General features: G+C 31.2%; 2 protein-coding genes across 7 annotated transcripts in view; one reads left to right on the top strand and one right to left on the bottom strand.

The window, feature by feature from the left end:
* The window catches only part of Rat1 (5'-3' exoribonuclease 2 Rat1), a 139,269-nt gene extending 136,550 nt beyond the window's left edge, over positions 1–2,719 (bottom strand). For both annotated transcript variants that reach the window (XM_074134346.1, XM_074134345.1), the window contains exons 1-4: positions 2,579–2,719; positions 2,386–2,503; positions 2,164–2,291; positions 1,609–1,720 (exon numbers count right to left, since the gene is read on the bottom strand). In XM_074134346.1, the coding sequence (XP_073990447.1) occupies positions 1,609–1,720; positions 2,164–2,291; positions 2,386–2,460 (315 nt within the window). In that variant the 5' untranslated portion in view covers positions 2,461–2,503; positions 2,579–2,719. The remainder of the gene's footprint in view (positions 1–1,608; positions 1,721–2,163; positions 2,292–2,385; positions 2,504–2,578) is intronic.
* The window catches only part of LOC141457412 (zinc finger protein-like 1), a 54,449-nt gene continuing 32,414 nt past the window's right edge, over positions 2,687–24,721 (top strand). The window contains exons 1-4 of one of the 5 annotated variants that reach the window (XM_074134351.1): positions 2,687–2,827; positions 4,018–4,129; positions 5,492–5,685; positions 5,759–5,924. In XM_074134351.1, coding sequence (XP_073990452.1) covers positions 4,075–4,129; positions 5,492–5,685; positions 5,759–5,924 — 415 coding nt within the window. In that variant the 5' untranslated portion in view covers positions 2,687–2,827; positions 4,018–4,074. Of the gene's footprint in view, positions 2,894–3,039; positions 3,353–3,466; positions 3,625–4,017; positions 4,130–5,491; positions 5,686–5,758; positions 5,925–24,721 lie in introns of those variants that run through there. The other 4 variants (XM_074134350.1, XM_074134349.1, XM_074134348.1 and 1 more) reach the window with 4 other exon arrangements.

Genomic DNA, 24,721 nt, shown 5'->3' with positions numbered 1-24,721 from the left:
GTTGACACCCCAAAGCGTAGCGTTAGGCGGGGCGCTATGCGCCAGCGGATAAAACCGGAAGTGACGAAGCGGGTTACAATAATCGTGAATAGGTCACACTTGAATACATGCAAATATATATAGAGAGTAGAGCAGAGGTAGGAATGAGTACCACTTACCCTTGCGGCCGGAAGTGAAGCTCCTGAAGCGCAGTGCTAGAGGTATAAGGGCGAATGCCAGGACAGCGGATATGGTAGAGGTATAAGCGTCTCTAAGGAAAGCGGAAATAGTACATGTATATGCGTCTAGAAGGAAAGCGGAAATAGGAACTGTATATACTTGTCTGATGGTTAAGTGTAGCGTGGAGGAAGAGGGAAATCTCAGGAAAGGCGTAAGGAGAGAACGAACCTTGCACCGGAAGCGGGTCCACGGAGTGGCCCGCGAAGCGTAGAATAATTGGGGTGATGTCCCTTGATGCCAATCGATTGATGGTACGTGTATACTACCAAGGCGGAAGCGAAGCGTAGCAGCGTAGAGAAGCGGTAAGAAGCACAGCAAAACCAGCAGGCTCAAAGGCACATACAGCAGACCAAGCACCGTACAGGACGCTGGTCAGTAGCGGACTCCCTCAAGAGATAAGGAGGTGACCCTATGGTCTAAGAGAAGGTAGAGGGGGTAGTTGGGCAGCGTGAGAATGGCATAGAATAACATTGAAAATAAGTTAAAATATATACAAAGCTTCAGAGAATAAGAATAAGGTTTTAAATATATACGACAAGCTGAAAGTCCAACCAGCGGAGGCGAACGTCAGTACGCGCGCGGGCGATGGGCCGACCAGCGCGAAGTCATAGCCAGCCGAACTGGCCGAACGTCCCCGATCGCGACCGAACAACTGGTGAAAGTATTTTTAACAAAGAACTAAATGAAATCATCCAAAATGATAAGGTAACTTGCTAACCTATTTTGATAAACACAAGAAGTAAGTGGTAGTATTCCAATTCCTTCCAAGAAGGTCATCATCAATGGAGTTATGATATTGATTTGGTGGACAGTGACGACATAACGGAATTATTTTTTACAAAAATAATAATAATAAATAAATGTTAAAATGCATATAATGATTATCAAAAAACTATTTTAGAACCGTAAAGTTGCTTAAGTAAATTTTAAAATGAAAAACTCATTGGGTACTCTCTCCCAGAAGTGCCCTAAGAACAATTTACCTGAGGAAATGTTTAAATAAAACTTATAGACGTGCCCGTATACAATAAATACATACATTTTTTAATAAAATCGTTGGAGCCATCTATAAAAAGTGAACAATCAATTCTGTAATGTGGTTCCGCCTTGAGGAATTTTGATCAAAACTTTATTATGGCATCCGCTGCTGAAAATCTAACTTTTAAAAAATGTCAAATTGGAATTCGTTTATTGTTCTTTTAGTTGCGGTTTGCGGTAGATACACACAAATTTGTAAAAATTACTTTTTCGTACTCAGGACCTCTCGACAGATATTTCCACTAAAACTGAAATTCAAAAATCTGCACTATTCCAATACTTTCTTCTTATGAAGAGTAAGAGAAAATAAAATTCGTAACATGTAACAAAGAAAATAAACAGCAAACTTACTACTCCATCAATTGCTAAGTATAACAATCTTCTGGGCCTAACAATCCTGAATAATCGATCTACACATTCGAAGATGGCTATCATCATTTCGTCTTCATTTTTGGGCGGAGGTCTGTAAAGAAAAAGACGAACTTAGAAAAATGTGTACACACTTGGGGCAAAATTTTACATCCATTAAGATTAAAAATACCCTCTGGTGAAAACGAAATAAAAAGAAAATGTTCACAATATTCTGCAGTGCTAATTATAAAATAATTAAAATAAAAACACGAGAAATTTAGACCAAGTTTTGAAACCTACATATATCTCAAAAACCCAAGGTATTCATTCATTATTTTCGCACCGAAGAGTGTAGCAACTGTAGAGTTCTAGGTCATGTTTTAGATATTTCTGTCTTTCACAAACATTCTACTTGTTATGTATGAAATCAAACCACATTAATAATTATTTTTGAAACACACTTAATTCTGAAATTTTCCAGAGATAGCAACTTAAGAAATCAATTTATAACACTTGAAAAATAAAGTTTTAAAAAAGTAAGTGAGGAGTTTTTACTTATTCTCCGGGTGTGTACAAGGGTGAATAATGCCATTCATGTCGAGATATAAATTGTCAAATTCAATTCCATTTGGATTTTTCTTAGACGAATCTACTGGTTCCAAGTTACCTTCTTCATCAATACCCTACAATAAGTACGCACATATTAATAATATGACTTTTACTGTAAAACATCTTGAGTTGTAAAATACCGAAGATATACACTTCAACAAAAATTACCTTTTCTTCTATACACTCCACAACAACAGACGGATATTTTCTAGTGAGCCATCTAAAAAACGCTGGTACTCCCATTTTGGTTTAGAAAGGCCCGTTCACAATACTTCAATACCTTTATCTAAAACAATAAATATATATATAAACCATATACATTATATATACTAGATATATATATATAATATAAATAAAACACCTTCTTTATTAATGTACAAACTAGAAGAGTTATTGTTTCCTTAAAAACAATATGTAAATAAACGTCATTGATGCAGATACTTCTCACTCACAGTTCAACCCTAATTCGATACACTCCCCCCCACAAAAAAAAAAACTTAAGTACATATAAAACGCCATATAACATTTCTCACTTATATATAATTTAACTAATTTTTCATTGACCAACACAATTTAATATAAATGCTTCTCAGCTCACGAGGAAAATGACGTTAGTATAACCTACGTAAGTTACCACCCAATACTAACACTTGGTAAAAACATGCGATTGAAATCAGTATGTGAATTTTAAAAAATAATTACTCTTATACATATTATATTAAATTTTAATTGAAATAATAATCAGAAATAATCAATGTAGTTAATAAAATTTTTGATATTTGTATATAACCTGATAATAGTCGTACCGAATATTCCCTATTTTGAAATCCAGCAAACTAAATGTAATTACCGTAAGGTACAAACCTTACTTTTAAGTAACCTGTTAGTAGTAAAATACTATTAATCATGTAATCCAAAACATTTCTGAAAAGTTCCATACCAATAATTTTTTAGTTACTCTTGTCGTTTATATTTTGTTGCGCGCATAGTAGACATTGATAATTTTTTGCTTATCGACTATATATTTAATAAGATGGGATTGTGTAAGTGCCCCAAGAAGAAAGTAACCAATTTATTTTGTTATGAACATCGTGTAAATGTTTGCCAGAGTTGTATGGTGAAACATCATTCCAAGGTACATAGTTTTAGTTTAGATAATTTGCAAAACATACAAAAAATGTAAATGAGCGCAAATACTAGGCACCATATTTAATGTTTTATTTTTAAGTTCAGAGTTAAACTTTAAAATTCTTTTCGGACTTCTAGGTGTTTGAATTTGATTAACTTTGTTTTTGGGCGAGTGTCGGAAATGCTTGGTTATTAAGTTAAACGCGAAAAAGATACAAAAATGCTGGTTTCCTGAATTTCTCAATCCTGATTTTATACTATTGAACACTGAAACAACTTGTATGTGACTTCATTTTGATATCCTGATTTTTTTTTTTTTAATATAATTGGAACTGGTGTATGTATTATTCAGTGAGTTTAATTTGATACGCTGTCACGATCTATGTACACATAAGTTAAAGCTTGAGTTATATCATATTGTAATGCAGGCGCGTTGAAGCGGCTATTTTGATTGTGTTGATTAGGGTAATGTTATTTTTAATTGTCTTTGCTTAAGTTACCCAAATCCTTTGTGAGCCCACCACCTCACTGTGAAAAGCTAAACGTTTTCTGTGTTTTCGCATACTTTAAATAATTGCACGCATAAACTGTCACTGTCCTAAGTATCTACTGCCTCACTTAGATATTTCTTTGTATTTACTACAGTTACATTTGATTATTTTTTGGTTTCAGTGCATTGTACAGTCTTATCTTCAGTGGCTTCAAGATAGCGATTACAACCCTAATTGTATGGTCTGTGAAGAGAAGTTAATTTCTGAAGACTGTGTTAGGCTTGTGTGCTTACGTAAGGACAAAATATTTTTTTTAGATACTTAAATCACAGAAGGCTACCTGGAAACGGTGAGGTGCGTGTAAGGGAGAAAACGTGCTCAAAACCTATTGGCTTAAGTGCATAGTTTACTGGAGGAGCCTGAACTAAAGATGATTGCGCATTACTAGGTTTTTTTCCGGTCTTACCCTTGGATTTTCTAGGTTTTATTAAATTAAGAGTAAAAATATAAGTGTAGTGAAGACGTCTCAATAGCTGTACGGTTAGAGGCACAGATCTATTGTGCTACTTTGTTCGATTCCCAATCCATAACCTTAGTTTTTTTTTATTTTTAAGTATTAATAAGAGATGTTTTTGTAATAAAGTATTTTAGTTATCGGCCACCTCAAAGACTTATCAACTCTAATCCGCAGTTGGACTTAAAACCCGTTAAAATGGATGTAGGTCAATTAATTGGCAACATTTTTTAGATAAAGTTTGGTTTATATCACGGATATCTAAAACGCGATAAAAACATTCCCATTTAGGCTTATAGATCACTTATTTTTGCCCTATTTTAATTTTAATCATAATTATTCTGATCTGTTCCAAATTTTCTGTATTTTACTGTCCTCGTAAAGTATCTAAAAAAAAGCCACCCAATTTTAGACATTCAGAAGGTCTATCATTTCCTGCACAGTTAAGATTGTCTTGAAGAAAGCTAGAGACCTTAAATTTTTAAACATGGGACAGACCGCTGTGAAGTGATCAAGACATTTATATATTACACTGGGTATTTTTTTTAGATGCTATCTCCACCGTTGGAACTTTAGCTCCAAAAGGTCTCCTCTGGCTAAAAATATGAAATAATGAGTTAGCATTATTATATGTAGCTATATAGAATTCAGCTATTCACTTGGTTAAATTATAATTTTGCATAACCCGTATGCAATTCTGCCTAATTTTATTACAATACAGCTGATTCATGTATTGTTCTTGTGATCTTGTTTGCACATTAACCATTATTTTTTATGAGGGCTGGAAAAAACCAACATATTGGTATGCACAGAAGCAGCTGATTGATCCGTTAGATATTTCTTCAAATTTCTCTGTTTTCCCCGTCAAATTTTGTTTAGCCCTTTCGTGATAAATTTCATCTTATTCTGCTCGGTTTGGAGGAGAAAAACTTCCAACATTTGCTTTTTCTTTAGACATAACATAAAGAAAACAAAATCGATTAACCCGAAGCGCGACTAAAGAATATGTTTCTGAATGAATGTTTTGATTCTTTTTTTTTAATTTGGAGAAATAACTGCTTATGTATTAATAACCACCACTTGGTGGATGTTACTGCTTTATGGAAGGAATATGAGGTTTTACATCAGTTTTTATTTTCAGATGTTTACCATTGGAAATGCTTAGATAAAAAATATCGACAGCTACCTAGTACAACCGCTCCTGCGGGTTATAAATGTTTACAGTGCGAAGAATCAATATTCCCGTTGTCGAACTTGGCTACTCCAGTTGCAGATCATTTGCGTGACAAATTAGCTACGGTCAACTGGGCTAGATTGGCATTAGGACTTCCGGCTGTAAGTATTTATATATTATTTAATGTTTTGTTTAAAAATTTCAATTATATTAAATTCATTTTATTAATTTCAGGTAACTGAAGAGAATAATATTTTCGAAGAATCCAATATTATGACAAAACCTATCCATAACCAAACGAATCATTCTGAAAATTCTGTTACTCTTGATAGAAATCATGATAAAGATGATTTGATACTGTATCTGGATGAGCCTGTATATTCTAGACCAGAAGAATCAGGTAAAAATGCCCTTTAACTAAATAAAAAAATGTAATTTAATATTAGTTGTGAATAGATTGATTGTAGCTGAGATTAATTTCGTAGTGGTAGGGTAAGCAGCTTAAGCTATCACTACTACTACTATCGTGGAGGGGGTCATACAAGGAGAAATACTTAGCCCTTTATTATTTAATTTTAATATAAGTAATATCTAAAACTTTTTTAGGAAAAAAGACGCCAATGGAATCCGTATAGATAGTCAGACAGATTTAATTTTGTTATCTTATGCCGATGACCTAGTGACTTTTGGTGATAGTTTCACAGACATGCAATTCAAAATTAAACTCTTACAAGAATATTGTTTTATCAATAAACTTATTGTCACTGTTAATAAGTCAAAAATATTGAAATTCAGCAGGGGTCGCGGTCCGGCCAGAGAAAGACAATTTTATTATAGTAATGTAAAGATTAAAACTGTTAGCCAATTTATATACTTAGGTGTACCTTTTTTTAAAAGTGGTCTATTTAATCAGGCTTCCTAGAGCTTCATTTGTAAATCTAATGTAGCATCTAGCTCGGCAGTCAAAATTTTAAGTAAAGGAAAATCTAAGAAATGGGATTCTCAAATTTACTTGTTTGACTTAATAGTGAAAAATACATTATTGTACTGTGCACCTGCATGGGCGCTCAGGTATTTAAAAAATTGAATTTTTACAAAAGCATTTTTTCTTTTTCTCAAGGCAATCCGGGATATTTGATTTGTTTGGAAACAGGGCTTCTAATTTTCAAAGCTTCTCTTAATCTATTATTCAAGATTTTGACTTGTGATTCCGATAATTATTGTAAAATCTGTGCCCTACAACTACTTTCATTTCATGACAAACCTAAAAATCTTTCAAAGTACAACAGGTATTCACAATTATTTGATATTTTTTCAATTTTACAATTAGAAAATTCTGATTCTCTAATAACATATTTAAAAGATAAATCATCCATTAACTTGATATTAGAAAAATATTAAAAGCATTTAATTAGCCCTTGTTTTTGATCGCATGATCGGTTCTAATTTCGTTATTTTTACAAAGTGCTCTTATTTAAATCATCAAATGAGCCAATCCTATTTAGCCGATCAATTTTTATTTCAAGCAGTTAGATTGTTTATACAATTTAGAATGGTAGGTCCTCATTTTTATAAAATTTACTTATAATAAAATTACATATAGATTTGACTCTAAAAAAAATTTGTACCCTTTGTAACGATGAAAAACATGAGAATATCACTTGTTTCTAGAATGCCCCGTGTGTGATGTTTTCAGGAAAGATTTAAATCCCAACAATCAAGAGGTAAATAAAGAAATGGAAGGAATAGCAAATAATTTTGATCAGAATAATATCCATAGAGTCTATAAGTATTTAAAAAATGTTTTAAAGCTCCGATCATTTTTATTAAATGAATAGTACAGGAAGTTCAGTTGATACAAGTAACAATGATAGTTTTCAATCTTTATTGCAGTTTTTTTTTTTTTTTTTATTATTATGATTATTATTTTGTTCTCTCTTTTCCGTAAGTTTTGTATATCATACAAAACATGAAGTGATAGTTTTATTTCTATTGTAGTATGTTTTTTAGTTATTTTGGAAATTTTATATAAACAAAAAAAAACAACTTCTTTGAGATAGGTTGTAACCTATAAACAAATTAAAACTGTCCGGTAGGACAGTTGTATAAGGGTTGATCGTCAAAAACTGCACGAAAAAGCGTAACGTTGAAAAACACCCAATTTGATAATTTTTTTCTCTTTTTCTTTAAAAGATAAAATTCCCAAATTTTCTTTAAAATAAAAGGCGAACCCTCCTTTATAACTGTAATTTTTTTGCAACAACCCAGATCTATTTGGTTTCGAGAAAAAAGTTGCCGAAAATGAGCAAAAACGGCTTTTTCAAAAAATCTTCTTCTTCTTCTTCTTGTTCTTGTTACCTTTTTTGTAAACAACGTAGCGCCTAAACGCGTGGACCGATTTTCATGAATGAGGTGTCATTCGATTCGGAATTTTATGTAGATGTGCCTTTTGGGGGTCTCGACGCTGTACATCAAATGGGAGAGGAGTTAGCCCCATGTATGTGAGGCCCTCTCCAAAATTATTATTACTAATAACACTGTAAATCTTAGCCCGATTTTGATAAAATTTGGTAGGATGATAGGGTTAGGGCTCCCCTACGTAACATTAAAGCGGCGATCTGCTCTTACACTTATTAAGGGGAAGAAAAGCAATCGTTTCAAATTATCGACACGTGAACCGATTTTCATGAATGAAATGTCATTCGAATCGAAATTTTGTACAGATTTGCACTTTGAAAGTCTCGACGCTGTGCCTTATAAGGAGGGGAGTTCGCTCCACCCAAATAAGGCCCTTTCTAAAACTATTATTACCAATATTTTTATAACCCTTAGTCCGATTTTGATAAAATTTAGCAAGAAGAAGCGGTTAAAGCTCCTCTACGTGGCTGTAAAGTGCCATCATGCTCTTATTCCTACTAAGAGGAAGTATTGCAATCGTTAAAATTGAGTGAACCAATTTACATCCATGAATTGTCGTTCGATTCAAAATGTTCTTGTTCTTCTTGTTGTTACCTTTTTTGTAAACAACGTAGCGCCTAAACGCGCGAACCAATTTTCATGAATTTCAAAATTCGATTCGGAATTTTATGTTGATGTGCCTTTTGGGGGTCTCAACGCTGTACATCAAATGGGAGAGGAGTTAACCCCTTCATGTAAGGCCCCCTCATTATTATTACTAATTACTCTCTAAATCTTGGCCCGATTTTGAAAAAATTTGGTAGGATGATAGGGTTAGGGCTCCCCTACGTAACATTAAAGCGGCGATCTGCTCTTACACTTGTTAAGGGGAAGTATAGCAATCGTTAAAAATTATCGACACGTGAACCGATTTTCATGAATGAAGTGTCATTCGAATCAAAATTTTGTTCAGATTTGCACTTTAAAAGTCTCGACGCCGTGCCTCATAAGGAGGCGAGTTCGCCCCACCCAAATAAGGTCCTTTCTAAAACCAATATTACCAATATTTCTATAACCCTTAGTCCGATTTTGATAAAAATTAGCACGAAGAAGCGGTTAAAGCTCCTCTACGTGGCTGTGAATGCCATCATGCTCTTACTCCTACTAAAAGGAGGTACTGCAATCGTTAAAATTATCAATGAGTGAACCGATTTACATCAATGAATTGTCGTTAGATTCAAAATCTTTGTCACTTTACGTTTTACGGAGAAGTACTATTTTCGCAGTTTATTTTTCTTACTCCTCTTAAAAAGAAGTATTAAAATAGCAGTTTAATTTTGCTATTTACGTACAAATACCTTCCTATTTTATTCAAAACGCTTTCTCAAGAAAATTGTTATTGAGCATAATTTAGGTACCATAACTATAATCATTCTTTAAAAAGATCTCCCCAGTGGTAGTAACGGTAACGGTGTTTGTATTTTACCTGTATATGGAGTCAACTGTTGTCTACAATTGTGTAAATTTTAGTAAAAATCTATCAGATAGAAAACGATATATTTAGTGTTAATGTTTGCTTCCGTTGTATAAAGTGAAAAATTTTACTTCAAATATCACGAAACCTACTCGATAGATTTTGTTTATATTTTACCTGTATATGGAGACTACTATTTTCTATAATTGTGTAAATATTAGTAAAAATCGATCAGGCACAAAACGAGATATTTAGTGTTAAAATTAGTTTCCGTTCTATAATGAGAAAACTTAAACTTCAAATATCTTGAAAACTACTCGATAGAATTTGTTTTTATTTTTGCTGAATATTGTGACTACTATTGTCTATAATTGTGTAAATTTTATTAAAAATCTATCGAGCAGAAAACGACATATTTAGTGTTAAAGTTTGTTTCCGTTGTATAAAGTGAAAACTTTAACTTTAAATTTCTTGACAACTACTCAATAGATTTGGTTTATATTTTACTTGTATATGGAGACTACTTTTTTTCTATAATTGTGTAAATCTTAGTAAAAATCTATCAGGCAGAAAACGAGATATTTAGTGTTAAAGTTTGCTTCCGTTGCATAAAGTGAAAAATTTTACTTCAAATATCTCGAAAACTATTCGATAGATTTTGTTTATATTTTACTTATATATGGCGACTACTATTGTCCATAATAGTGTAAATTTTAGTGAAAATCTATCGAGGAGATAACGAGGTATTTAGTGTTGAAGTTTGTTTCCGTTCTATAAAGAGAAAACTTTAACATCAAATATCCGGAAAACTACTCGATAGATTTTGCTTATATTTTACCTTAATATTGAGACTAGTATTATCTATAATTGTGTGAATTTTATTAAAAATCTATCGAGCAGAAAACGAGGTATTTAGTGGTTAAGTTTCGTTCCGTTGTATAAAGTGAAAACATTAACTTCAAATTTCCTGAAAACTACTCGATAGATTTCGTTTATATTTTACTTGTATATGGAGACTACCATTTTCTATAATTGTTTAAATATTAGTAAAAATCTATCAGGCACAAAACGAGATATTTAGTGTTAAAATTTGTTTCCGTTCTATACAGTGAAAAATTTTACTTCAAATATCACGAAACCTATTCGATAGATTTTGTTTATATTTTACATATATATGGAGACTATATATATTTTACATATATAATACTACTATTGTCCATAATAGTGTAAATTTTAGTAAAAATCTATCGAGGAGATTACGAGGTATTTAGTGGTAAAGTTTGTTTCCGTTGTATTAAGTGAAAACTTTAACTTCAAATTTCTTGACAACTACTCGATAGATATCGTTTGTATTTTACTTGTATATGGAGACTACTATTTTCTATAATTGTGTTAATTTTAGTAAAAATCTATCAGGCAGAAAACGAAATATTTAGTGTTAAAGTTTGATTCCGTTCTATAATGTGAAATCTTTAACTTCAAATATCTCGAAAACTACTCAATAGATTTGGTTTATATTTTACTTATATATGGAGACTACTATTGTCCATAATAGTGTAAATTTTAGTAAAAATCTATCGAGGAGATAACGAGGTATTTAGTGTTGAAGTTTGTTTCCGTTGTATAAAGTGAAAACATTAATTTCAAAAATCTTAAAAACTACTCGATAGATTTTGTTTATATTTTACTTGTATATGGAGACTACTATTTTCTATAATTGTGTAAATATTAGTAAAAATCGATCAGGCACAAAACGAGATATTTAGTGTTAAAATTAGTTTCCGTTCTATAATGTGAAAACTTAAACTTCAAATATCTTGAAAAGATAGAATTTGTTTTTATTTTACCTGTACATGGAGACTACTATTGTCCATAATTGTATAAATTTTAGTAAAAATCTATCGAGGAGATAACGACGTATTTAGTGTTGAAGTTTGTTTCCGTTGTATAAAGTGAAAACATTAATTTCAAAAATCTTGAAAACTACTCGATAGATATTGTTTATATTTTACCTGTATATGCAGACTACTATTATCTACAATTGTGTAAATTTTATTAAAATTCATCGAGCAGAAAACGAGATATTTGATGTTGAAGTTTGTTTCCGTTCTATAAAGTCAAACATTTTAACTTCCAATATCTCGAAAACTACTTGATAGATTTTGTTTCTATTTTACCTGTATATGGAGTCAACTATTGTCTAGAATTGTGTAAATTTTAGTAAAAATCTATCACGCAGAAAACGATATATTTAGTGTTAATGTTTGCTTCCGTTGTATAAAGTGAAAAATTTTACTTCAAATATCACGAAACCTATTCGATAGATTTTGTTTATATTTTGCTTATATATAGAGACTACTATTGTCCATAATAGTGTAAATTTTAGTAAAAATCTATCTAGGAGATAACGAGGTATTTAGTGTTGAAGTTTGTTTCCGTTGTATAAAGTGAAAACATTAATTTCAAAAATCTTGAAAACTACTCGATAGATATTGTTTATATTTTACTTGTATATGGAGTCAACTATTGTCTAGAATTGTGTAAATTTTAGTAAAAATCAATCGAGGAGATAACGAGGTATTTAGTGTTGAAGTTTGTTTCCGTTGTATAAAGTGAAAACATTAATTTCAAAAATCTTGAAAACTACTCGATAGATATTGTTTATAATTTTCTTGTATATGGAGTCAACTATTGTCTACAATTGTGTAAATTTTAGTAAAAATCTATCGAGGAGATAACGAGGTATTTAGTGTTGAAGTTTGTTTCCGTTGTATAAAGTGAAAAATTTTACTTCAAAAATCTTGAAAACTACTCGATAGATTTTGTTTATATTTCACCTGTATATGGAGTCAACTATTGTCTACAATTGTGTAAATTTTAGTAAAAATCTATTGAGCAGAAAACGAGATATTTAGTGTTAAAGTTTGTTTCCGTTCTATAAAGTAAAACATTTTAACTTCCAATATCTCGAAAACTACTTGATAGATTTTGTTTATATTTTACCTGTATATGGAGTCACCTATTGTCTACAATTGTGTAAATTTTAGTAAAAATCTATCTGGCAGAAAACGATATATTTAGTGTTAATGTTTGCTTCCGTTGTATAAAGTGAAAAATTTTACTTCAAATATCACGAAACCTATTCGATAGATTTTGTTTATATTTTACTTATATATGGATACTACTATTGTCCATAATAGTGTAAATTTTAGTAAAAATCTATCGAGGAGATAACGAGGTATTTAGTGGTAAAGTTTGTTTCCGTTGTATTAATTGAAAACTTTAACTTCAAATTTCTTGACAACTACTCGATAGATATCGTTTATATTTCACTTGTATATGGAGACTACTATTTTCTATAATTGTGTTAATTTTAGTAAAAATCTATCAGGCAGAAAACGAAATATTTAGTGTTAAAGTTTGTTTCCGTTCTATAATGTGAAATCTTTAACTTCAAATATCTCGAAAACTACTCAGTAGATTTTGTTTATATTTTGCTTATATATACAGACTACTATTGTCCATAATAGTGTAAATTTTAGTAAAAATCTATCTAGGAGATAACGAGGTATTTAGTGTTGAAGTTTGTTTCCGTTGTATAAAGTGAAAACATTAATTTCAAAAATCTTGAAAACTACTCGATAGATATTGTTTATATTTTACTTGTATATGGAGTCAACTATTGTCTAGAATTGTGTAAATTTTAGTAAAAATCAATCGAGGAGATAACGAGGTATTTAGTGTTGAAGTTTGTTTCCGTTGTATAAAGTGAAAACATTAATTTCAAAAATCTTGAAAACTACTCGATAGATATTGTTTATAATTTTCTTGTATATGGAGTCAACTATTGTCTACAATTGTGTAAATTTTAGTAAAAATCTATCGAGGAGATAACGAGGTATTTAGTGTTGAAGTTTGTTTCCGTTGTATAAAGTGAAAAATTTTACTTCAAAAATCTTGAAAACTACTCGATAGATTTTGTTTATATTTCACCTGTATATGGAGTCAACTATTGTCTACAATTGTGTAAATTTTAGTAAAAATCTATTGAGCAGAAAACGAGATATTTAGTGTTAAAGTTTGTTTCCGTTGTATAATGTGAAAAATTTTACTTCAAATATCACGAAACCTATTCGATAGATTTTGTTTATATTTTACTTATATATGGATACTACTATTGTCCATAATAGTGTAAATTTTAGTAAAAATCTATCGAGGAGATAACGAGGTATTTAGTGGTAAAGTTTGTTTCCGTTGTATTAATTGAAAACTTTAACTTCAAATTTCTTGACAACTACTCGATAGATATCGTTTATCTTTCACTTGTATATGGAGAATACTATTTTCTATAATTGTGTTAATTTTAGTAAAAATCTATCAGGCAGAAAACGAAATATTTAGTGTTAAAGTTTGTTTCCGTTCTATAATGTGAAATCTTTAACTTCAAATATCTCGAAAACTACTCAATAGGTTTGGTTTATATTTTACTTATATATGGAGACTACTATTGTCCATAATAGTGTAAATTTTAGTAAAAATCTATCGAGGAGATAACGAGGTATTTAGTGTTGAAGTTTGTTTCCGTTGTATAAAGTGAAAACATTAATTTCAAAAATCTTGAAAACTACTCGATAGATATTGTTTATATTTTACCTGTATATGCAGACTACTATTATCTACAATTGTGTAAATTTTATTAAAATTCATCGAGCAGAAAACGAGATATTTGGTGTTGAAGTTTGTTTCCGTTCTATAAAGTCAAACATTTTAACTTCCAATATCTCGAAAACTACTTGATAGATTTTGTTTCTATTTTACCTGTATATGGAGTCAACTATTGTCTAGAATTGTGTAAATTTTAGTAAAAATCAATCGAGGAGATAACGAGGTATTTAGTGTTGAAGTTTGTTTCCGTTGTATAAAGTGAAAACATTAATTTCAAAAATCTTGAAAACTACTCGATAGATTTTGTTTATATTTCACCTGTATATGGAGTCAACTATTGTCTACAATTGTGTAAATTTTAGTAAAAATCTATCGAGCAGAAAACGAGATATTTAGTGTTAAAGTTTGTTTCCGTTGTATAAAGTGAAAACTTTAACTTCACATATCTTCAAAACTACTCGATAGATTTTGTTTATATTTTACTTGTATATGCAGACTACTATTTTCTACAATTGTGTAAATTTTAGTAAAAATCTATTGAGCAGAAAACGAGATATTTAGTGTTAAAGTTTGTTTCCGTTGTATAAAGTGAAAAATTTTACTTCAAATATCACGAAACCTATTCGATAGATTTTGTTTATATTTTACTTATATATGGATACTACTATTGTCCATAATAGTGTAAATTTTAGTAAAAATCTATCGAGGAGATAACGAGGTATTTAGTGGTAAAGTTTGTTTCCGTTGAATTAATTGAAAACTTTAACTTCAAATTTCTTGACAACTACTCGATAGATATCGTTTATATTTCACTTGTATATGGAGACTACTATTTTCTATAATTGTGTTAATTTTAGTAAAAATCTATCAGGCAGAAAACGAAATATTTAGTGTTAAAGTTTGTTTACGTTCTATAATGTGAAATCTTTAACTTCAAATATCTCGAAAACTACTCAATAGGTTTGGTTTATATTTTACTTATATATGGAGACTACTATTGTCCATAATAGTGTAAATTTTAGTAAAAATCTATCGAGGAGATAACGAGGTATTTAGTGTTGAAGTTTGTTTCCGTTGTATAAAGTGAAAACATTAATTTCAAAAATCTTGAAAACTACTCGATAGATATTGTTTATATTTTACCTGTATATGCAGACTACTATTATCTACAATTGTGTAAATTTTATTAAAATTCATCGAGCAGAAAACGAGATATTTGGTGTTGAAGTTTGTTTCCGTTCTATAAAGTCAAACATTTTAACTTCCAATATCTCGAAAACTACTTGATAGATTTTGTTTCTATTTTACCTGTATATGGAGTCAACTATTGTCTAGAATTGTGTAAATTTTAGTAAAAATCTATCAGGCAGAAAACGATATATTTAGTGTTAATGTTTGCTTCCGTTGTATAAAGTGAAAAATTTTACTTCAAATATCACGAAACCTATTCGATAGATTTTGTTTATATTTTGCTTATATATAGAGACTACTATTGTCCATAATAGTGTAAATTTTAGTAAAAATCTATCTAGGAGATAACGAGGTATTTAGTGGTAAAGTTTGTTTCTGTTGTATTAATTGAAAACTTTAACTTCAAATTTCTTGACAACTACTCGATAGATATCGTTTATATTTCACTTGTATATGGAGACTACTATTGTCCATAATAGTGTAAATTTTAGTAAAAATCTATCTAGGAGATAACGAGGTATTTAGTGTTGAAGTTTGTTTCCGTTGTATAAAGTGAAAACATTAATTTCAAAAATCTTGAAAACTACTCGATAGATATTGTTTATATTTTACTTGTATATGGAGTCAACTATTGTCTAGAATTGTGTAAATTTTAGTAAAAATCAATCGAGGAGATAACGAGGTATTTAGTGTTGAAGTTTGTTTCCGTTGTATAAAGTGAAAACATTAATTTCAAAAATCTTGAAAACTACTCGATAGATATTGTTTATAATTTTCTTGTATATGGAGTCAACTATTGTCTACAATTGTGTAAATTTTAGTAAAAATCTATCGAGGAGATAACGAGGTATTTAGTGTTGAAGTTTGTTTCCGTTGTATAAAGTGAAAAATTTTACTTCAAAAATCTTGAAAACTACTCGATAGATTTTGTTTATATTTCACCTGTATATGCAGACTACTATTGTCTACAATTGTGTAAATTTTAGTAAAAATCTATTGAGCAGAAAACGAGATATTTAGTGTTAAAGTTTGTTTCCGTTGTATAAAGTGAAAAATTTTACTTCAAATATCACGAAACCTATTCGATAGATTTTGTTTATATTTTACTTATATATGGATACTACTATTGTCCATAATAGTGTAAATTTTAGTAAAAATCTATCGAGGAGATAACGAGGTATTTAGTGTTGAAGTTTGTTTCCGTTGTATAAAGTGAAAAATTTTACTTCAAAAATCTTGAAAACTACTCGATAGATTTTGTTTATATTTCACCTGTATATGGAGTCAACTATTGTCTACAATTGTGTAAATTTTAGTAAAAATCTATTGAGCAGAAAACGAGATATTTAGTGTTAAAGTTTGTTTCCGTTGTATAATGTGAAAAATTTTACTTCAAATATCACGAAACCTATTCGATAGATTTTGTTTATATTTTACTTATATATGGATACTACTATTGTCCATAATAGTGTAAATTTTAGTAAAAATCTATCGAGGAGATAACGAGGTATTTAGTGGTAAAGTTTGTTTCCGTTGTATTAATTGAAAACTTTAACTTCAAATTTCTTGACAACTACTCGATAGATATCGTTTATCTTTCACTTGTATATGGAGAATACTATTTTCTATAATTGTGTTAATTTTAGTAAAAATCTATCAGGCAGAAAACGAAATATTTAGTGTTAAAGTTTGTTTCCGTTCTATAATGTGAAATCTTTAACTTCAAATATCTCGAAAACTACTCAATAGGTTTGGTTTATATTTTACTTATATATGGAGACTACTATTGTCCATAATAGTGTAAATTTTAGTAAAAATCTATCGAGGAGATAACGAGGTATTTAGTGTTGAAGTTTGTTTCCGTTGTATAAAGTGAAAACATTAATTTCAAAAATCTTGAAAACTACTCGATAGATATTGTTTATATTTTACCTGTATATGCAGACTACTATTATCTACAATTGTGTAAATTTTATTAAAATTCATCGAGCAGAAAACGAGATATTTGGTGTTGAAGTTTGTTTCCGTTCTATAAAGTCAAACATTTTAACTTCCAATATCTCGAAAACTACTTGATAGATTTTGTTTCTATTTTACCTGTATATGGAGTCAACTATTGTCTAGAATTGTGTAAATTTTAGTAAAAATCAATCGAGGAGATAACGAGGTATTTAGTGTTGAAGTTTGTTTCCGTTGTATAAAGTGAAAACATTAATTTCAAAAATCTTGAAAACTACTCGATAGATTTTGTTTATATTTCACCTGTATATGGAGTCAACTATTGTCTACAATTGTGTAAATTTTAGTAAAAATCTATCGAGCAGAAAACGAGATATTTAGTGTTAAAGTTTGTTTCCGTTGTATAAAGTGAAAACTTTAACTTCACATATCTTCAAAACTACTCGATAGATTTTGTTTATATTTTACTTGTATATGCAGACTACTATTTTCTACAATTGTGTAAATTTTAGTAAAAATCTATTGAGCAGAAAACGAGATATTTAGTGTTAAAGTTTGTTTCCGTTGTATAAAGTGAAAAATTTTACTTCAAATATCACGAAACCTATTCGATAGATTTTGTTTATATTTTACTTATATATGGATACTACTATTGTCCATAATAGTGTAAATTTTAGTAAAAATCTATCGAGGAGATAACGAGGTATTTAGTGGTAAAGTTTGTTTCCGTTGAATTAATTGAAAACTTTAACTTCAAATTTCTTGACAACTACTCGATAGATATCGTTTATATTTCACTTGTATATGGAGACTACTATTTTCTATAATTGTGTTAATTTTAGTAAAAATCTATCAGGCAGAAAACGAAATATTTAGTGTTAAAGTTTGTTTACGTTCTATAATGTGAAATCTTTAACTTCAAATATCTCGAAAACTACTCAATAGGTTTGGTTTATATTTTACTTATATATGGAGACTACTATTGTCCATAATAGTGTAAATTTTAGTAAAAATCTATCGAGGAGATAACGAGGTATTTAGTGTTGAAGTTTGTTTCCGTTGTATAAAGTGAAAACATTAATTTCAAAAATCTTGAAAACTACTCGATAGATATTGTTTATATTTTACCTGTATATGCAGACTACTATTATCTACAATTGTGTAAATTTTATTAAAATTCATCGAGCAGAAAACGAGATATTTGGTGTTGAAGTTTGTTTCCGTTCTATAAAGTCAAACATTTTAACTTCCAATATCTCGAAAACTACTTGATAGATTTTGTTTCTATTTTACCTGTATATGGAGTCAACTATTGTCTAGAATTGTGTAAATTTTAGTAAAAATCTATCAGGCAGAAAACGATATATTTAGTGTTAATGTTTGCTTCCGTTGTATAAAGTGAAAAATTTTACTTCAAATATCACGAAACCTATTCGATAGATTTTGTTTATATTTTGCTTATATATAGAGACTACTATTGTCCATAATAGTGTAAATTTTAGTAAAAATCTATCTAGGAGATAACGAGGTATTTAGTGGTAAAGTTTGTTTCTGTTGTATTAATTGAAAACTTTAACTTCAAATTTCTTGACAACTACTCGATAGATATCGTTTATATTTCACTTGTATATGGAGACTACTATTGTCCATAATAGTGTAAATTTTAGTAAAAATCTATCTAGGAGATAACGAGGTATTTAGTGTTGAAGTTTGTTTCCGTTGTATAAAGTGAAAACATTAATTTCAAAAATCTTGAAAACTACTCGATAGATATTGTTTATATTTTACTTGTATATGGAGTCAACTATTGTCTAGAATTGTGTAAATTTTAGTAAAAATCAATCGAGGAGATAACGAGGTATTTAGTGTTGAAGTTTGTTTCCGTTGTATAAAGTGAAAACATTAATTTCAAAAATCTTGAAAACTACTCGATAGATATTGTTTATAATTTTCTTGTATATGGAGTCAACTATTGTCTACAATTGTGTAAATTTTAGTAAAAATCTATCGAGGAGATAACGAGGTATTTAGTGTTGAAGTTTGTTTCCGTTGTATAAAGTGAAAAATTTTACTTCAAAAATCTTGAAAACTACTCGATAGATTTTGTTTATATTTCACCTGTATATGCAGACTACTATTGTCTACAATTGTGTAAATTTTAGTAAAAATCTATTGAGCAGAAAACGAGATATTTAGTGTTAAAGTTTGTTTCCGTTGTATAAAGTGAAAAATTTTACTTCAAATATCACGAAACCTATTCGATAGATTTTGTTTATATTTTACTTATATATGGATACTACTATTGTCCATAATAGTGTAAATTTTAGTAAAAATCTATCGAGGAGATAACGAGGTATTTAGTGTTGAAGTTTGTTTCCGTTGTATAAAGTGAAAACATTAATTTCAAAAATTTTGAAAACTACTCGATAGATTTTGTTTATATTTTACTTGTATATGGAGAATACTATTTTCTATAATTGTGTAAATATTAGTAAAAATCGATCGGGCACAAAACGAGATATTTAGTGTTAAAATTAGTTTCCGTTCTATAATGTGAAAACTTAAACTTCAAATATCTTGAAAACTACTCAATAGATTTTGTTTATATTTTACCTGTTCATGGAGACTACTATTGTCCATAATTGTATAAATTTTAGTAAAAATCTATCAGGCAGAAAACGAGATATTTAGTGTTAAAATTTGCTTCCGTTGTATAAAGTGAAAAATTTTACTACGAATATCACGAAACCTATTCGATAGATTTTGTTTATATTTTACTTATATATGGAGACTACTATTGTCCATAATAGTGTAAATTTTACTAAAAATCTATCAGGCAGGAGACGAGATATTTAGTGTTAAAATTTGTTTTCGTTGTATAAAGTCAAACATTTTAACTTCCAATATCTCGAAAACTACTTGATAGATTTTGTTTATATTTTACCTGTATACGGAGTCAACTATTGTCTATAATTGTGTAAATTTTATTAAAAATCTATCGAGCAGAAAACGAGATATTTAGTGGTAAACTTTTGTTTCCGTTGTATAAAGTGAAAACTTTAACTTCAAATTTCTTGACAACTACTCGATAGATATCGTTTATATTTTACTTGTATATGGAGACTACTATTTTCTATAATTGTGTTAATTTTAGTAAAAATCTATCAGGCAGAAAACGAGATATTTAGTGTTAAAGTTTGTTTCCGTTCTATAATGTGAAATCTTTAACTTCAAATATCTCGAAAACTACTCAATAGATTTGGTTTATATTTTACTTGTATATGGAGACTACTTTTTTCTATAATTGTGTAAATCTTAGTAAAAATCTATCAGGCAGAAAACGAGATATTTAGTGTTAAAGTTTGCTTCCGTTGTATAAAGTGAAAAATTTTACTTCAAATATCTCGAAAACTATTTGAAAAGTCTTTGACTATGAAATAAAACTAAAGGAAAGGGAAGGGTGGGGACGCCACCAACACTCAGAATACCTTCACTTATGCAATAACCAATATATTTGGTATATTTACAATTTTAAACTCATATACAAAACGGACCATGATCCAAATGAATAAAACTGAATTAATTAGACTTACAGGTTTTCTGACAATTAGACGACAGGTCTTCTGACTTAATTAGACTGACAAGTTTTCTGGCTTAAGTAGACTGACAGGTTTTCTGACTTAATTAGACTGACAAGTTCTCTGACTTAATTAGGCTGACATGTTTTCTGGCTTAATTAGACCGACAGGTTAATTAGACTGACAGGTTTTCTGACTTAATTAGACTTATTATAACACTCACAAATTGATTTATCATAAGACAACAAAAGTAAATCGTTCAACCGGGCGGCTAATGGGTTGTCCAGTTCTTGGCGAAAACAGTGCCAGCCAGACCGACGCTAAAATCCTGGCAATGGCGGACACACAGACATAATCCGTTGGCATCCCTACTCTCTTGAGATGCCCAAGGGCAACTGAACTTCTGCCTTGCACTGGCCACCATCCCCACTACGTCCAAACAACCAATGCTGCCAACGGACAATTGTCGCTCAAAGAAAATTCTGGTCAAGGGGGGCCGCAACTCCTTGCGAGGATCCAACATCCTCCCCCGCAGTGGACTCGCCAGAGTTCCACTCACTGATTTCGGGGCAGGAAGAGCTTGCTGACTGGCCCCCTGGTCGCTCCTGACATAGTTCAGACTTCTCCCACTCTTGCCACTTAATTGCGATTAATAGACTTCCTTGACATCAGGTAGAGATGCAATCTTGACATTGATGAAAGGCCAGCAGAGTCCGATGCCAGTGGTGGTGGAACGCTCTTCCTTCCCGTAGTTGACTCGTACGAGGGTTAAACGGTGCTGACTTGATACTGAAACCTTTCAAATTTAGACTGATTGACTAATTCCCTGGGGAAACTACTGACTGGCTGACTGACTGACTAAGAGGACTGATTGACTGCTCGACTGAAAAACTAGGCGTAGGGATTTGACTGACTGATTCACTGAAGATCCAGGGATAGGGAAGTTACTGACTGACTAAAGAAATGGCTATGGAGAATCTTGACTGACTTACTGACTTAGGAAATGACCTTGGAGAATCTCGAATAACTGACTGACTAATGGCCAGGGGAAGCTTAACTGTCTGGCTAAGGGAATGTCCATGGGTAAACTACTGACTGTCGAAGGGAATGGCCATGTGGAAACTTGACTGATTGATTAAAGGAATGGCCATGAGGAAAACTTGACTATCTGACTTAGGGGTGTCTATGAGGAAATTTTGACTGACTTACTAAAGGAATGGTCATGAGAATCTTGAATGATTGACAGAGGGATTGGCCATGAGAAAGATTTGACCGACAGACTGAAGGAATGGCCACAGGGAATCTTGGCTGACTGACTAAAGGGACTTGGCCATAAGAATTAACTAATTAACTGACTAAAGGAGTGGCCATAAATAAACTTGACTGATTGACTAACTTAGGGAATGGCCATGAGAAAACTTGACTAACTAACTCAGGGAATGGCCATAAGAAACTCGACGGAGTGACTAAGGGGATGGCCTTGGGGATACTTGACTAACTGACTAAAGGAATGGCCATGAGTAAACTTAACTGTCTAACTGAGGGAATGGCCATGAGGAAAACTTAACTGTCTAACTGAGAGAATGGCCGTGAGTAAAATTTGACTATTTGACTGACAAAGGGAATGACCATGAGAAACTCGACGGAGTGACTAAGAGACTAACTAAGGGAATGGCCATAAGAAACTCGACGGAGTGACTAAGGGGATGGCCATGGATAAACTTAACTGTCTGAGGGAATGGCTATGAGAAAGATTTGACTGACAGACTGAAGGTCTGAAGATTTGACTGAAGGAGTGGCCACCGGGAATCTTGACTGATAGACTGACAAAGGAAATGGTCTTGAAGAAACTTGACTGATTGACTGACTAAAGGAAAGGCCATGGAATGACGAGGGGATGGCCATGGGACACTTAATTGACTGACTGAGGGAATAGCTATAAGGAAAAATTGACTGACTAAAGGAATGGCTAAAGGGAAACTTGACTGATTGACTGACTAACTGACTAAGGGAATGGCAATTGGCTGGAGGAAGAGGGGCAAAGTACTAGATTAATGGAATAGTGGGACTTCAGGAGAAGAATGGGGACAAGGTTCTAAGTTTATGGGAGACTGGGACTTCGGGAGGACACGTGGGACACTAACTGACTGACTGACTTAGGGAATGGCCATGAGTGTTTTGACTGACTGACTGACTGAAAAGGGGAATGGCCTTGAGGATACTTAACAGACTGACTAGGGAAATGGCCATGGACAAACTAGAAAAAGGGGGTCAGCAGGAGTATGACTTATAGACTGAAGGTCAATAGTGCGATAGAGTTCAAAAATTACGAAAGGTATAGACCCAAAGAGGAACACCCTTTAAGGCAAAACTAAAAACAAGGACAAAGACAGACATTGCCTAGACTGTCAGACAACCTACATATAGACTAAGTACAGTTAACAGATAATTTAAAAAGTAAACCTATCTTTAAAACCAAATCAAAGAGTGGCAAAGCATATATGTATAAAGACCAATGACAATAAAATATAGTTTAAAATATAAAACCAATTTTTAACAAAATTCAAAAGTGACAAGGATAAACAAGACTTACATATATACAATATATACTGACAACTGAATATAGTTTAAAATATAAAACTAATTTTTAACAAAATTCAAAAGTGACAATGCATAGACAAGACATGTCTATATAGACTAATGAAAACTTAATATAGTTTCAAATATAAATTTTAAAACAAGTTTAAAAAGTGACATGGCACTAATGACAATTCAATACAATTTAAAATACAATGGAATTTTTTTTTTAAAACAAAATTCAATCAAAGGTATTCTGAGAGTCTTCCCGGGTTTCGGCACCATGAAAAGTCTTTGACTATGAAATAAAACTAAAGGAAAGGGAAGGGTGGGGACGCCACCAACACTCAGAATACCTTCACTTATGCAATAACCAATATATTTGGTATATTTACAATTTTAAACTCATATACAAAACGGACCATGATCCAAATGAATAAAACTGAATTAATTAGACTTACAGGTTTTCTGACAATTAGACGACAGGTCTTCTGACTTAATTAGACTGACAAGTTTTCTGGCTTAAGTAGACTGACAGGTTTTCTGACTTAATTAGACTGACAAGTTCTCTGACTTAATTAGGCTGACATGTTTTCTGGCTTAATTAAACCGACAGGTTAATTAGACTGACAAGTTTTCTGACTTAATTAGACCGACAGGTTAATTAGACTGACAGGTTTTCTGACTTAATTAGACTTATTATAACACTCACAAATTGATTTATCATAAGACAACAAAAGTAAATCGTTCAACCGGGCGGCTAATGGGTTGTCCAGTTCTTGGCGAAAACAGTGCCAGCCAGACCGACGCTAAAATCCTGGCAATGGCGGACACACAGACATAATCCGTTGGCATCCCTACTCTCTTGAGATGCCCTAGGGCAACTGAACTTCTGCCTTGCACTGGCCACCATCCCCACTACGTCCAAACAACCAATGCTGCCAACGGACAATTGTCGCTCAAAGAAAATTCTGGTCAAGGGGGGCCGCAACTCCTTGCGAGGATCCAACACTATTCGATAGATTTTGTTTATATTTTACTTATATATGGCGACTACTATTGTCCATAATTGTGTAAATTTTAGTGAAAATCTATCGAGGAGATAACGAGGTATTTAGTGTTGAAGTTTGTTTCCGTTGTATAAAGTGAAAACATTAATTTCAAAAATTTTGAAAACTACTCGATAGATTTTGTTTATATTTTACCTGTATATGGAGTCAACTATTGTCTACAATTGTGTAAATTTTAGTAAAAATCTATCTAGGTGATAACGAGGTATTTAGTGTTGAAGTTTGTTTCCGTTGTATAAAGTGAAAACTTTAACTTCACATATCTTGAAAACTACTCGATAGATTT

The sequence above is a fragment of the Rhodnius prolixus genome, unplaced genomic scaffold, assembly GCF_049639745.1.
Source record: "Rhodnius prolixus isolate KJV_2025 unplaced genomic scaffold, Rpr scaffold_16, whole genome shotgun sequence".
Classification (NCBI taxonomy): Eukaryota; Metazoa; Arthropoda; class Insecta; order Hemiptera; family Reduviidae; genus Rhodnius; species Rhodnius prolixus.
This window is presented reverse-complemented; position numbering and strand designations above follow the sequence as displayed.